The sequence below is a fragment of the Capsicum annuum genome, chromosome 1 (assembly GCF_002878395.1).
Source record: "Capsicum annuum cultivar UCD-10X-F1 chromosome 1, UCD10Xv1.1, whole genome shotgun sequence".
NCBI lineage: Eukaryota > Viridiplantae > Streptophyta > Magnoliopsida > Solanales > Solanaceae > Capsicum > Capsicum annuum.
The window spans coordinates 9435966-9447722 of NC_061111.1; the positions used below are offsets into that span (position 1 = coordinate 9435966).

Genomic DNA, 11757 nt, shown 5'->3' on the forward strand with positions numbered 1-11757 from the left:
AGATGATAAGGGGAGCTGTATATGGAATATACAAGCAATAACACCAGGGAATTTTCTAACTACAAACATTTTACATGATTGAAAAGTTTCCACTTTTACCTTATCATTTGAAAAGTCTAAAAAATACAACCACAAGCAGTGTAAGCCTATCGCAGTATATTTGGTACTACGGAAGTCATTTAAGAGGAAAATGTTTTCCAGAAAAAGTTTTTAATTTTGTATTGTTTGGTTAAATTTAGTGGACGGAAGTCATACTTTTGATATTACTTGCTTCAACTAACACAAACATTACTAGGAATCTATAGTAATGCAAAGTTTCATCAAAAAGCTCTCCGATTTGCTAATAGCTATTATTAATCTTTAAGTAAAAACACTTTCCGCACAAAGCATTTTTTTGGAAAATATTTCTTTGATAGTGACTTTTTATATACCACACACATTTGTTAACTACCTGGATTGAGCTAGTTATGATTTCATTATGCCAAAGAAACAGACTGATATTCTCTCTGTCTCTCTCTCGATCATCATCGATAACTCATTCGTGTGCTTGTTTTCATTCATATCACAAAATGATAAACATGGTGCTGAATACTCGTAATTTTGCAGTAATATCCTCAAAACACAATGCTTCGAAGCTATCTGGTAATGAATCATATTCAACAACTTGACAAAGCTATTAACTTGTCTAAATACAAACATAACAAAAGCTCAACAAGTACTAGATCAACCGCACCATTTTAATTAGTATTAAATGCTAGAATGCAACAATATATCAGATTCAAAACACTATATAGCGATAAATAAGCTGATTTATAGATGTTGCAATGGAACAAGATATTAGAGGAATTTCTCTAAATACATGTGAAGATGAATACTTGCAAGGAAACCATTAATTCTGCAATAGATCTTAAGATCATGTAACATATTTAATGTTTGAAACTACCACAAATGTTGCTAACTTCACTATGCAATTGTACACTACATGCTCACTGAATCGAACTGTTTCATCGTTAATGTAGAAATGGGAGCTGATGAACTTATCTGCCTCATCCTAAGACGCCATTCGGCAATACATGCTGCTTGATCAGAACTCGAACATGAAAAATCATGGTATTGAAGATCGCTGAGAATTGCAGTGGCAGTTGCTAACAATAGCATTAGGTAAGTCGGTGAAACAAGCAGCCAATAGGTTTATTAAGATTGATATCTACTCAAACAAGTGCGGTTCTACCTCAAAGATACCAATTTTATTGTCTAGTAATCTAGTTTAGCTGATCCTATACATGGAATGCTAACTTCAAGCAATCAGTGAACTTGACGGGCGTATTCGCAGCTGTAGTTTTATTGAGCTTATCATTACCTATTTTTTTCAAAAGATTGGCTCATATTTCAAAACAGTATGCACATCAGGTCTTTTTACATTTTGCGATGAACTTTCTAAATAAAATTGTTAATTCCTAACCTATAGAGTCTTTTTTTCTCACGATGTATAAAAATTTCTGTAGTTGTAACATGTTACCTTTTTTTTTTTTCATCTTTCATCCTGATCTGAAGATGCTTCCTTGGCGTCACAGCGGGAATGGGTGCTATGCACTGCTCAAAAAGATTTGAAAAAGAAAAAATAATTTACAAACAAGCAAAGAGAAGCAACCAAAATCAAAAGCTGCTAAGAGATAGAATAACTTAAATGTATTGGAGCACTACTTGTTTTAATCATTACAGGTACTCCCAACCTCTATCTATGGTGGGAATTTGAGCAATGTTTGGCCAGTATTCCCCCTTGTCAAATTCTAGGAGTGGTTTGAGCAATGGACAGCTGGAAATAGATAGTCTAGAGAGAGAAGCGGGCATCCATTTTACTGGAAGAGATTGGAGATTAGGACAATCCTCGATCATCAGCTCAGAGAGGGAGGAGGGGAGCCCTGATTCTGGAAGAGATTGGAGTTGATTGCAGGAACTGATCTTTAGATGTTGAAGCGAAGTTAGGCTCCTAAGAGCGTAAGTTGGTAGTGAATGGAGCTCATCGTGGCGAGATAAGTACAGCTCAGAAAGATATAAGGGAAGTCCTTCTTCCAGCAGTGAACGAACTTGAGGTAAATTACTAGCATGTAGATACTCAAGAGAGGCGAGGCTTTTGAGAACTTGACTGCTTAACGTTTTCAGTTTGGATATACGAAGACTTCGAATAGAGCATGGCAGTTCCCAATTCTCATTAGCAAGAATCTCTTCGTCACTTCCATCATGGAAGATGTTTAGCTCTCTGAGACATGGGGGTCTCCGTAAATGCCACTCCTTTCGACCCTTCACCAGTTTCCTGCAATAGTAGATCCCAAGGACTTGTAAATTCAAGGGCAATCCTCCTTCAGGAAAGGACTCTAGTTCGGGACAATAAGTCAGGTACAGTTCATTAAGAGATGGAAGGAGTTCCTGCATCTGTTCTGGCAGCGACTTCAGTTTCTCACAGTTGCCAATACTCAAACCACGCAACGCCATCATCGGAGTCACACATGCCACTGAAAGTATTTCCAGATTTCCACATCCAAAAATTCTGATATTTTCAGTACCAGCGGGAATAAAAAGCTTAGTAAGGCTTTGGCACTCATCTACTCTTAAATCACGTGCTCTCGGGACTAACTCAAACTCAGGTGCTATAGAATCACATTGATCTAGTACCAATCTCTCCAAAAACAAGTCACTTCCTCTGGAGATCATCTCATTAATTGACGTCGCCAATGTCAATTTCCCACAACAAGATATCTCTACTTTCTTCAAGGTATTTGGCAGACCGCTAAAAGGTAAGGAGGTAAGAGAGCTGCAATCAGTAATAGATAATTCATCAATCTGCTTAATTCCCAGAAGTTGGGATGTAAACAGTTCAGCATGATAAAAAAGAACCCCAGGCTTAGGAGAACCGACAACTTCAAACTTTTTCAAATTTGAAAGTTGGATAGGTGTCTCCAAAATAAGTTCAGGGCATCCTGAAATTGTCAAGCTTGTCAGACGACAAAGATTTTCAGGCAACTTTCCAACCAACTTGGGGCAATCTTCAATAGATAGGTCATGAAGTGCAGGGAATTCTCCATTACCTAGTACATGACACTGCTTCCACTCCGGCATCTCTGAAAATACAAGCTTCTCAAGAGAGTTAAAGTGCAACGAATTACCATAGAATTCTTCAGTCACCTCTATGATTCCGCATCCCTCTAATACTAAGGAATTTCAAAGAAGGAAATTGTCCTAATGCTGGCAAGGAATCACAGCCCTTGCAGTTGCTTAGAGACAATTGCACCAGCATAAGAAGCGAATGATCAGCTAGCCAATTTGGAAATCTTGTCCCTCTATATCCAGTTATTTGGAGTTCTTTTATGTTTATATTTGGTTGTAGCTCAACAAGTATTTCTCTTTCATTTTGTGAGTTGTCAGCAGTACTTACACTCCATTCCAATGATAACATTTCAGCGTGTTTCTTCTCCCTCATGTTTGCCTTCAAAGCTTCCCTTCTATCAACCACATTTTGCAACTCTAGAATAGATAGAGATCCATACAAGTTATATAGTTCACCCAATTCTCTGATTCTCAAACCACTGCTACTACTTAGAAGAAATTTAGCTCCCAATAACACATGGAGGCTCTTCAGTTTGCTTAGATGTAGCGATATGTTCAAGAGAGAAGTGCCGCTAATGTCAAGGTAACGCAAGTTGATCAAATTTTCCATCTGCAACGGTAACTCCTTAAGATCACAACAATATGACAAGAAAAGTGTCTCTAAGTTATATAATACACAAATTGAATCCGGTAACTCTTTTATCTTTGTCCAAGAGAGGTCCAAATATCTTAGGAGCTTTAATTTGATAAACAAGACATATGGCAACTCCTTGATTTGATAATGAGACAATGATAGTGCCCTTGAGGATGCTAGTCTTGGCAAAACGTTTTGCAGCACCCTCTCGCTCAGAAACAATGAACTATAGAGCTTGCTATCAATCGGAAGCAATGTTCTCAGCTGCTCCGATTTGTTGAGAGGTTTCAACTTTTCAAAGTCACCAAAGCCCATTGAATAGGACATATGTCGACTTCGTTCCAATATATGAGAATCTTGGTTCTCTTCCAACCCAATACAAAGATTTGAAGATGCAATTTGGGCCAAATCATTGACAAGGTCATGCATAAGGAATTTTTCCGGATTCCTTTTAGAAGACTCTGGAACCATTTCAAATAATGATCTTGATCTCAACTCGAAAAAGTATTGGTTGCCTGACTCTTCAATTGTTTCATATTTTTGCAACCATTGTACTAGACCATTAGCAATCCACAATTGAATGACCTGTTCTTTGCAAAATGGATAATCTTTTGGAAATATTGCACAATAAGAAAAACATCGCTTCAAATGTAAGGGAAGATCATTGTAGCTCAACATCAACGCCGGTACTATGTCATTGTCTGGCAGCTCCCATATTTCACTTCTTAAAACGCGTTTCCACCCTTCAACCTCTGATGTGGTGCGCAACATGCCAGCAAGCGTCTTTAGAGCTAAGGGCAATCCTTTGCACTTAGCTGCAATTTGTTTTCCGATCTCTTGAAGTTCTAGATGTTTCTTGGGGTTCATGTTTTCGAATGCATGTCTTTCGAATAAAGACCAAGAGACTTCACTAGACAAAATGTCCATGCTAATTTGCTTATTACCCATCGTCAAGGCAACACTCTCTTTACGTGTCGTCACGATGATCTTACTTCCTATATCTCCTTGAACAAAAAGACTCCTCAACTCATCCCACTCACTATAGTTGTCATTCCAGACATCATCTAAAACAATAAGAAACCTTTTTCCCTTTAAGCTTTCCTTCACTCTGATTTGAAGCTTATTAAGATTGTTATTAAACATACTGTCAAATGAGCTAATTTCTTGAAGCAGCACTTTAGTTATTTTGACAACATCATATGGTTCCGACACACAGATCCAAGCTTTCAAACCAAAATGGTCTCTCACCTTCTCATCATTGTAAACAGCTTTAGCAAGTGTTGTTTTACCAATCCCAGCCATTCCAACAATAGGTAATACAGTTATATTTTTCCCATTTGCATCCTCAGACAATAAAAGTTCAATCAATTTCTCTATTTCATCCCGCCTACCAAAGATATCAGATTCATCAACCAAAGAAGTTGAAGGTCTTCTAGTTTCTTGTTTATCCGAATCAAAATGCTCCTTTAATCCAAGGCGACCAATTTGATTTTCCAAGACCTCCAATGTTTCAATGGTTTCTTCCAACTTCTCCTTTATATTAAGAAAAAAATCATCACTCAAGGACAAGCCAAGGTCACTTACCTGTCGGTTGCTAGTCTCTGCAAGATTTTGATGTTGACCTTCCACCTTGAGTCTCAAAGCTTCATAATTGACATCTTCCATTATGTTTTCGGCACTCTCCACAGCATCTTGAAGCTCATTAAGCCAATGTCTCACATATGGATTAGATGCCTGCTTATATTGTGCATCACTTATCACAGCTTGAAGACCAAGCAAAATCGTTCTCAGCTTTTTTAAGAGGCAAAGATCATGCTTATGTCTCTGAAACATCTTGAGCAGTTCACCCTGAGGAGCAATCCTAGAAGAAATGAAGAGAGAAATGCACCCCCAACTGCTAAGCCAATATCCATTTCTGATACCTGCAAAGCAATACAAGGAACCAACCACAAAGCACTTTAAGAATTTTGGGAAGATAAATATTTCTATCTTAAAATAGAGTCTACTTAAAGCTTTATTTTACTTGTTCAATGCTAATAACAGTAGTATGCTCACAGTTGGAATCAGAATATGAAGCTTATAAGACGCGATTCTAGTATTAAAAATTATTGTGTTCGATATTTTGATTCCTTCAAATCTCGAATACTTACTAAAGAGCTAGCTTCACCTCTGACTATAACTACTGTCTACAACTGTCATAGAAAAGAAAAACAAAGCTGTCTTTTTAAAAGTATGACTTATTATCCAACAAGAAAACAAAGACTTATGACTTATTACCCAACAAGAAAACAAAGACTTCATAATAGAGTTTGTTTCTTGACTAGTCATTACTTTCTCACGAATATGTTTTACAACTGTGACGAGTTGGGTTAGTGACATACTGAGACTAGGAACTCTGCAACTAAAAATAGATACTTCATTTCCACCTTTATTCTTAGTCATAGACATGGAGAGATATCAACATTCAATATAATGCAAAAAAAAAAAAAAACTAGAAAGAAATAAGATATACTATATATCAGATATTTAACCTTCTTGATTTGAAAGAAGGAAAGATAGTGAATCTAGTATAATTATTTTGACTTCATTAATTGAGGCGGGTGTTCTTGGATTCAAATAAGGATTCTGATGCTAATATTTCGAAGAAAAATTATTAAGAGTTGTTTTGACTTTACAAGTAATTTTATTTGTATAGTCTACATGTAAAATAAATTAAATGCAGAATAAAATGTCATTTAAAGGTTTTGATGTGTTTATTATAAACAATTTAATATAAGAATTATTTTGATTGAATTGCTTTCTATATCTTCTCAAACTTTTCAGATTACTACTTTACGTGTACCACACTTTATTGAGTTCAAACGATACACTAAATAGGATATTTATTTAAATAATAAAGATGAATACAATAATTTAATTCAACATCTTTTGGAGAATTTATTTAATTAAGCTTAACCTTTATGAAAAAGTTTGTCAAAGCCGATCGACATTCATTTACCACCTATAAACTGCAACAAAACAGTACGATGATAGAGACATCAAAATAATATAATTAAATTTAATCTTTACACAAATTTTTTTTCAGAAATATAAATATAATACAATTAAACCTAACCTTTATTTAAAAATTCCTCAAAGCCTACCGACATTCATCTACAACAACAACAACAAACCCAGTGTATTCCCACTTAGTGGGGTCTGGGGGGGTAAGATGTACGCAGTCCATACCTCTACCTCTGATGAAGTAGAAAGGTTGTTTCCGAAAGACCCCCGGCTCAAGGCACAAGATATCACACAAACACATAGTAAAGCACAGAAGCAGATGACATAACATAAATACGGCACCCATAAGGAATATAAAACAGAGGAAAGCAGAGGAAAGCACACAGATTCGTAATAAGCATGGAACACTGAATACGGAATCATAACGGGAATAAAAAAAAAAAAAAAAAAAAAAAAACCCACCAAGTAATTCCCTACACTAGCGACCCAATCTGGCCCTACTCTTCTGCCGTAATTCGCGTCTTCCAGACCTTCCTATCTAGGGTCATGTCCTCGGTGAGCTGTAACTGTTCCATATCCCGCCTAATCACCTCAACCCAGTACTTCTTCGGCCTACCCCTACCCCGCCTAAAACCATCCAACGCTAGCCTCTCACACCTACGGACCGGGGCATCCATGCCCCTCCTCTTCACGTGTCCGAACCATCTTAATCGTGCTTCCCGCATCTTACACTCCACTGAAGTCACACCAACCTTCTCCCGGATAGTCTCATTCCGAACTCTATCCCCTCGAGTCAGTCCGCACATCCAGCGCAACATCCGCATTTCTGCCACCTTCATTTTTTGGATGTGGGAGTTCTTAACTGGCCAACACTCCGCTCCATACAGCAAGGCCGGACGGACTACCACTCTATAGAATTTGCCTTTAAGCTTGGGCGGCACCTTCTTATCACACAGCACCCTCGACGCGAGTTTCCACTTCATCCATCCCGCCCCAATACGGTGCGAGACATCCTCGTCAATCTCACCGTTACTCTGGATCACGGACCCGAGATACTTGAACTTATCCCTCTTACATACCTCCTGTGCTTCCAGCTTCACTACTACCTCGTTCTCCCGCCTCACGTCATTAAACTTACATTCCACATACTCTGTCTTGCTTCTGCTCACCTGTAAATTCATTTACGACCTGTAAACTACAACAAAATAATACAATAGTGGTTAGAAAGCTTCTGATTTGATGAAAATAATTCTCGTCTGAGCAAAAATTTTGACCCTAAGAAATAACTTGAATAAAAAACAAAGATGATATATATATATATATACATTCACAATTTTAATATATTATAGATAAATATAGATTATAGATCTCTATATATGTATGGTATAAAGAATTCTAAACTTTAACTACTCAAAACCCCAAACCAAATTAAAGACACAATGTTAATATACTATTTACGGTATATAATACTAACTCCTTAAATAGTTTTATTTTATCTTACCATATAGTTTACTTAAATAGTTTTATGAAAATTTTTTTAGTTGTCATTAATTATGACGGCTTCTAATATGAAAAGGTTTTACCATAAATATATTTAATTAATTTTCAATTCTTAAATATAAAATATTAGAAAAAATAATGAAAAAACGATTTTATCTAAAGCAAAAACTTTTAATAAAGGGCAAAAAGTTTAAATCATATTTTTAAAGGCCTTCACACTTTTAATATATTATAGATTATAGATTATAGATATAGATATAGATTGATAAGAGTAAAAATAAAATTTGGAAAATTAAGTGAGAGGTGAGAAATAATTTGCTTATATTCAAATATCGGCTAGTAAAATTATCAAGATTTATAAAACAGGAAAATGCATATTTTTGTCTTTAATTTTGACCGAAAGGATCAATTTATCTTTAATTTTGCTAACAGAATTTATTATAATTTAAAGGACCATTTTAATTTAATGGCCAAACATTAGGGACTATTTTGGTCCTTTTCCAAGCGAAATCATTTGGTCACCTTTTTTTCAGTTTAATATCTTGAGCTAAAATCACAGAAAGGCAAAAGAAGAAAATGGCGAATCGAACCAACTTCTACAAGAACCCTTCTTATGCATACAACAAAGCCTTCAATCTTAATTCTGCTATTCAAAATCTCCAAGGTTTCAATTCTTATTCATTGTTTACTTTTTTTTTTATAATCATAATGTTCGAACCAACTTTTTATATATCAAATCATGAAATATGTCACTTCATTTAGGTTTTCTATTTTTTTAAGTAACCGTAGTGCCCAGATCAATTTTTATAGAACTAGATTAAATTTACATCACTCACGAAATACCTGAAACCTCCCATTAGCTAACAGATACTTGCCAGCTATGTAGGTGTTATATTTTCTTAATTGTTCTTTAATATGGAGTAATTCGTTTTTTTTTTCCCTATTTTGCAGCTTATAATGTTGTCACGGGTAACGTTGCTCCTCCGGTTGAGACGAATTCCGTTGAGGAAAAAACCGGAAACAGGAAACGGTGCCGACGAGAACGGAAATGTAAGGTGCAGCAGAACAATGAAGTGGAGGAGAATAATTTGCCTATGTCTCACCAGGATTATATTGCAAAAATGAGGTGATTTTATTACTTTCTTCGTTTTTGTTTGTTTGTCTGATTAACGTGATAGAGAGTTTAAAAAAGATTTTTGAATTATGTCGTTTTAACTAAAAGTATTTTAGAATGTACTCTCTCCGTTCACTTTTACATGTCATGTTCATTCACGAGAGTCAGTTTGACTATTTTTCAGAGCTAAATTAAATTAGATTAATTTTATATTTTAAATTTAAAATTCCAATGTTCGAAAATTATACGAAAGATACTATAAGTTGCAATACTTCCCATATTAATATAATGAAAAAATACATCATAAAATGCTCGTCAAAATTCATGCAATTTGACTCTTGAAAAGCGTAATGTGACGAGTAAAAGTGAACGGAGGGAGTACCAAAATGCGCTTACTCTTGTGCTCGTAAACATGCCATCTTGAAAGTTAAGAGTTAAAAGAGTTGCCAAAATAAGGAAAGAGACATTTTTTTTGAAAGTTTAAAGACTAAAAAGAAAGGAAGACAAATAAATTGAAATACATGGAGCTTTAATCTTCTGTTTATCTTAAAATCATCAAGTAGATTTTTCTTTTTCACTTCAATAAGCTAGGGTGTCACCAGAACAGGAAAAGTTTTCTTGTGAAATTTGGAGTTGTGAGATGTACTTTATGTATTTGAAATGCAGGAAGGAGGCTAGTTCAACTCAGCCTTATCAAGAATTGACTGCAGAAGTGTTGGTAATGGGAACTATTTGATTTGCTGTGTTCTCTGCTTATGTTTAGTATCATGTTAGTTATGGTTTAGTGATTTTTTTGGGTTCCAATTCTGTTCCAGGAACCTTCAAGTTCAGCGTTGCCTTTGGTGGAGTACGAGAGTAAGCTTCATTTGGCTTTTTTCCTTTTTTGGTTAGTTCTTGATGAATTGAAAAGGTTTAATTTTAGTTTGGGTATGCAATTGATTAGATGTGTGCATTGCAACTCAAAGCATCCTTGCTTTTTTTGAAGAATTCCATATTTTCGTTTCCATCAGTCCATGTAATATGGAAACATTGCTATTTTGGAAAGAATGTAGTTTACTTTCACAAGGATTTTTGTCTTTTGCATTTTGAAGGTTCCACTTACTGATGGTAAAAGCAAGGATCAGTCTAGTAGATACTTTGATTTGGTGTCTATCATTTGCATGTACCTGCTAAATTGGACCTCCTTAACTTTTCCCTTGTTCAGTCCTTTTGTTATAATGTATTATCATGCAGCAAAATATGAGCCATCCTTCGGGAGTCTCTCTTGCTCTCTCCTTTTATATATGTTTGGAGTTCTAGATCCATATCATTCATGTACTTGTCAGAAAAGTATGTGTAGATCGTGTTATCTCCTAAGTTTTTGACTTGTTGAATCTTTTAATTCACATTTTCTCTTCTTGTCCTCTTACTTGAATGAGCGAGGGGCAGGGAGGTTTTTCTGCCAAGACTGAGCTCATGAAAAAATGTTCATGAAGTTTTCAGGTGATGCAAGCACTTCGTCAGGATGCGAAATGGGGGATAATCCTTACTCAAACACTGGAAGTTTGGTTGTTCAAGGTAGGCAGAACTGGACTTTCATTTATTCGAGGTTTTTCTGCCAAGACTGAGCTCATGAAAAAATGTTCATGATTTTTTCAGGTGATGCAAGCACTTTGTCAGGATGCGAAATGGTGGATAATCCTTATTCAAACACTGGAAGTTTGGTTGTTAAAGGTAAGCAGAACTGGACTTTCATTTATTCTACTTTGCAACTTTTGATACTGTGTAGTTAGGTATCCGTTTCATCAGAGGTATCTACAAGTCATGTGGGCTAGGAGTACATACTTATACATGTATGTATATCCTAGTTTAGGTGTACGCGCCTCGCATGTGTATCTTAATTTATTGAGTTCAAATGCTAAACTAAATAGTATATTTGTTTAAATAATAAAGATGAAATTGTCAAAGTCGATCGACATTCATCTACCACTTGTAAACTGCAACAAAACAATACGATGATAGAGACATTAAACCAATATAACTAAATCTAATCTTTACACGAAAAATTTTTCAAAGCCGTCATCTACCACCTATAAACTATAATAAAATAATACAATAATAGCGATATCAAAATTACACAACTAAACTTTACCTTTACACCAAAAAAAAATTTCAAAACAGAGATGTAAAAATAATACAATTAAACCTAACCTTTACCTAAAAGAATTCTTCAAAGCCAACCGACATTCATCTACCACCTGTAAATTCATCTACGTCCTATAAACTATAACAAAATAATACAATAGTGATCACAAAGCTTCAGTTTTGATGAAAATAGTTTGTGTGAGCAAAAATTTTGACCCTAAAAATGATTTGAATGAAAACAAAGAAGATATGAAGTTGAGGATCAGAAAATTAAGTG

General features: G+C 35.4%; 2 protein-coding genes across 8 annotated transcripts in view; one reads left to right on the forward strand and one right to left on the reverse strand.

Moving 5' to 3' along the window:
* Positions 1-793: 793 nt before the first annotated feature.
* On the reverse strand, positions 794-5874 carry LOC107867553 (putative disease resistance RPP13-like protein 1). Its single transcript, XM_047393365.1, is given in 4 exon segments — positions 794-1593; positions 1734-3196; positions 3198-5604; positions 5607-5874. Coding segments are annotated over 4 exon segments (3978 nt in total). The 5' UTR covers positions 5653-5874; the 3' UTR covers positions 794-1531.
* Positions 5875-8714: 2840 nt separating this feature from the next.
* LOC107867563 overlaps positions 8715-11757 on the forward strand; it is a 13384-nt gene continuing 10341 nt past the window's right edge. For 4 of the 7 annotated variants that reach the window (XR_001673242.2, XM_016713866.2, XM_047393385.1 and 1 more), the window contains exons 1-6: positions 8716-8906; positions 9194-9368; positions 10023-10074; positions 10172-10211; positions 10839-10913; positions 10995-11069. Coding sequence is in view for 5 of the 7 variants with exons in the window: in XM_016713866.2 (XP_016569352.2) it covers positions 8819-8906; positions 9194-9368; positions 10023-10074; positions 10172-10211; positions 10839-10913; positions 10995-11069 (505 nt within the window). In the remaining 2 variants the exon portion in view is untranslated. Of the gene's footprint in view, positions 8907-9193; positions 9369-10022; positions 10075-10171; positions 10212-10838; positions 10914-10994; positions 11070-11757 lie in introns of all 7 variants that reach the window. The other 3 variants (XR_001673229.2, XM_016713878.2, XM_047393391.1) reach the window with 3 other exon arrangements.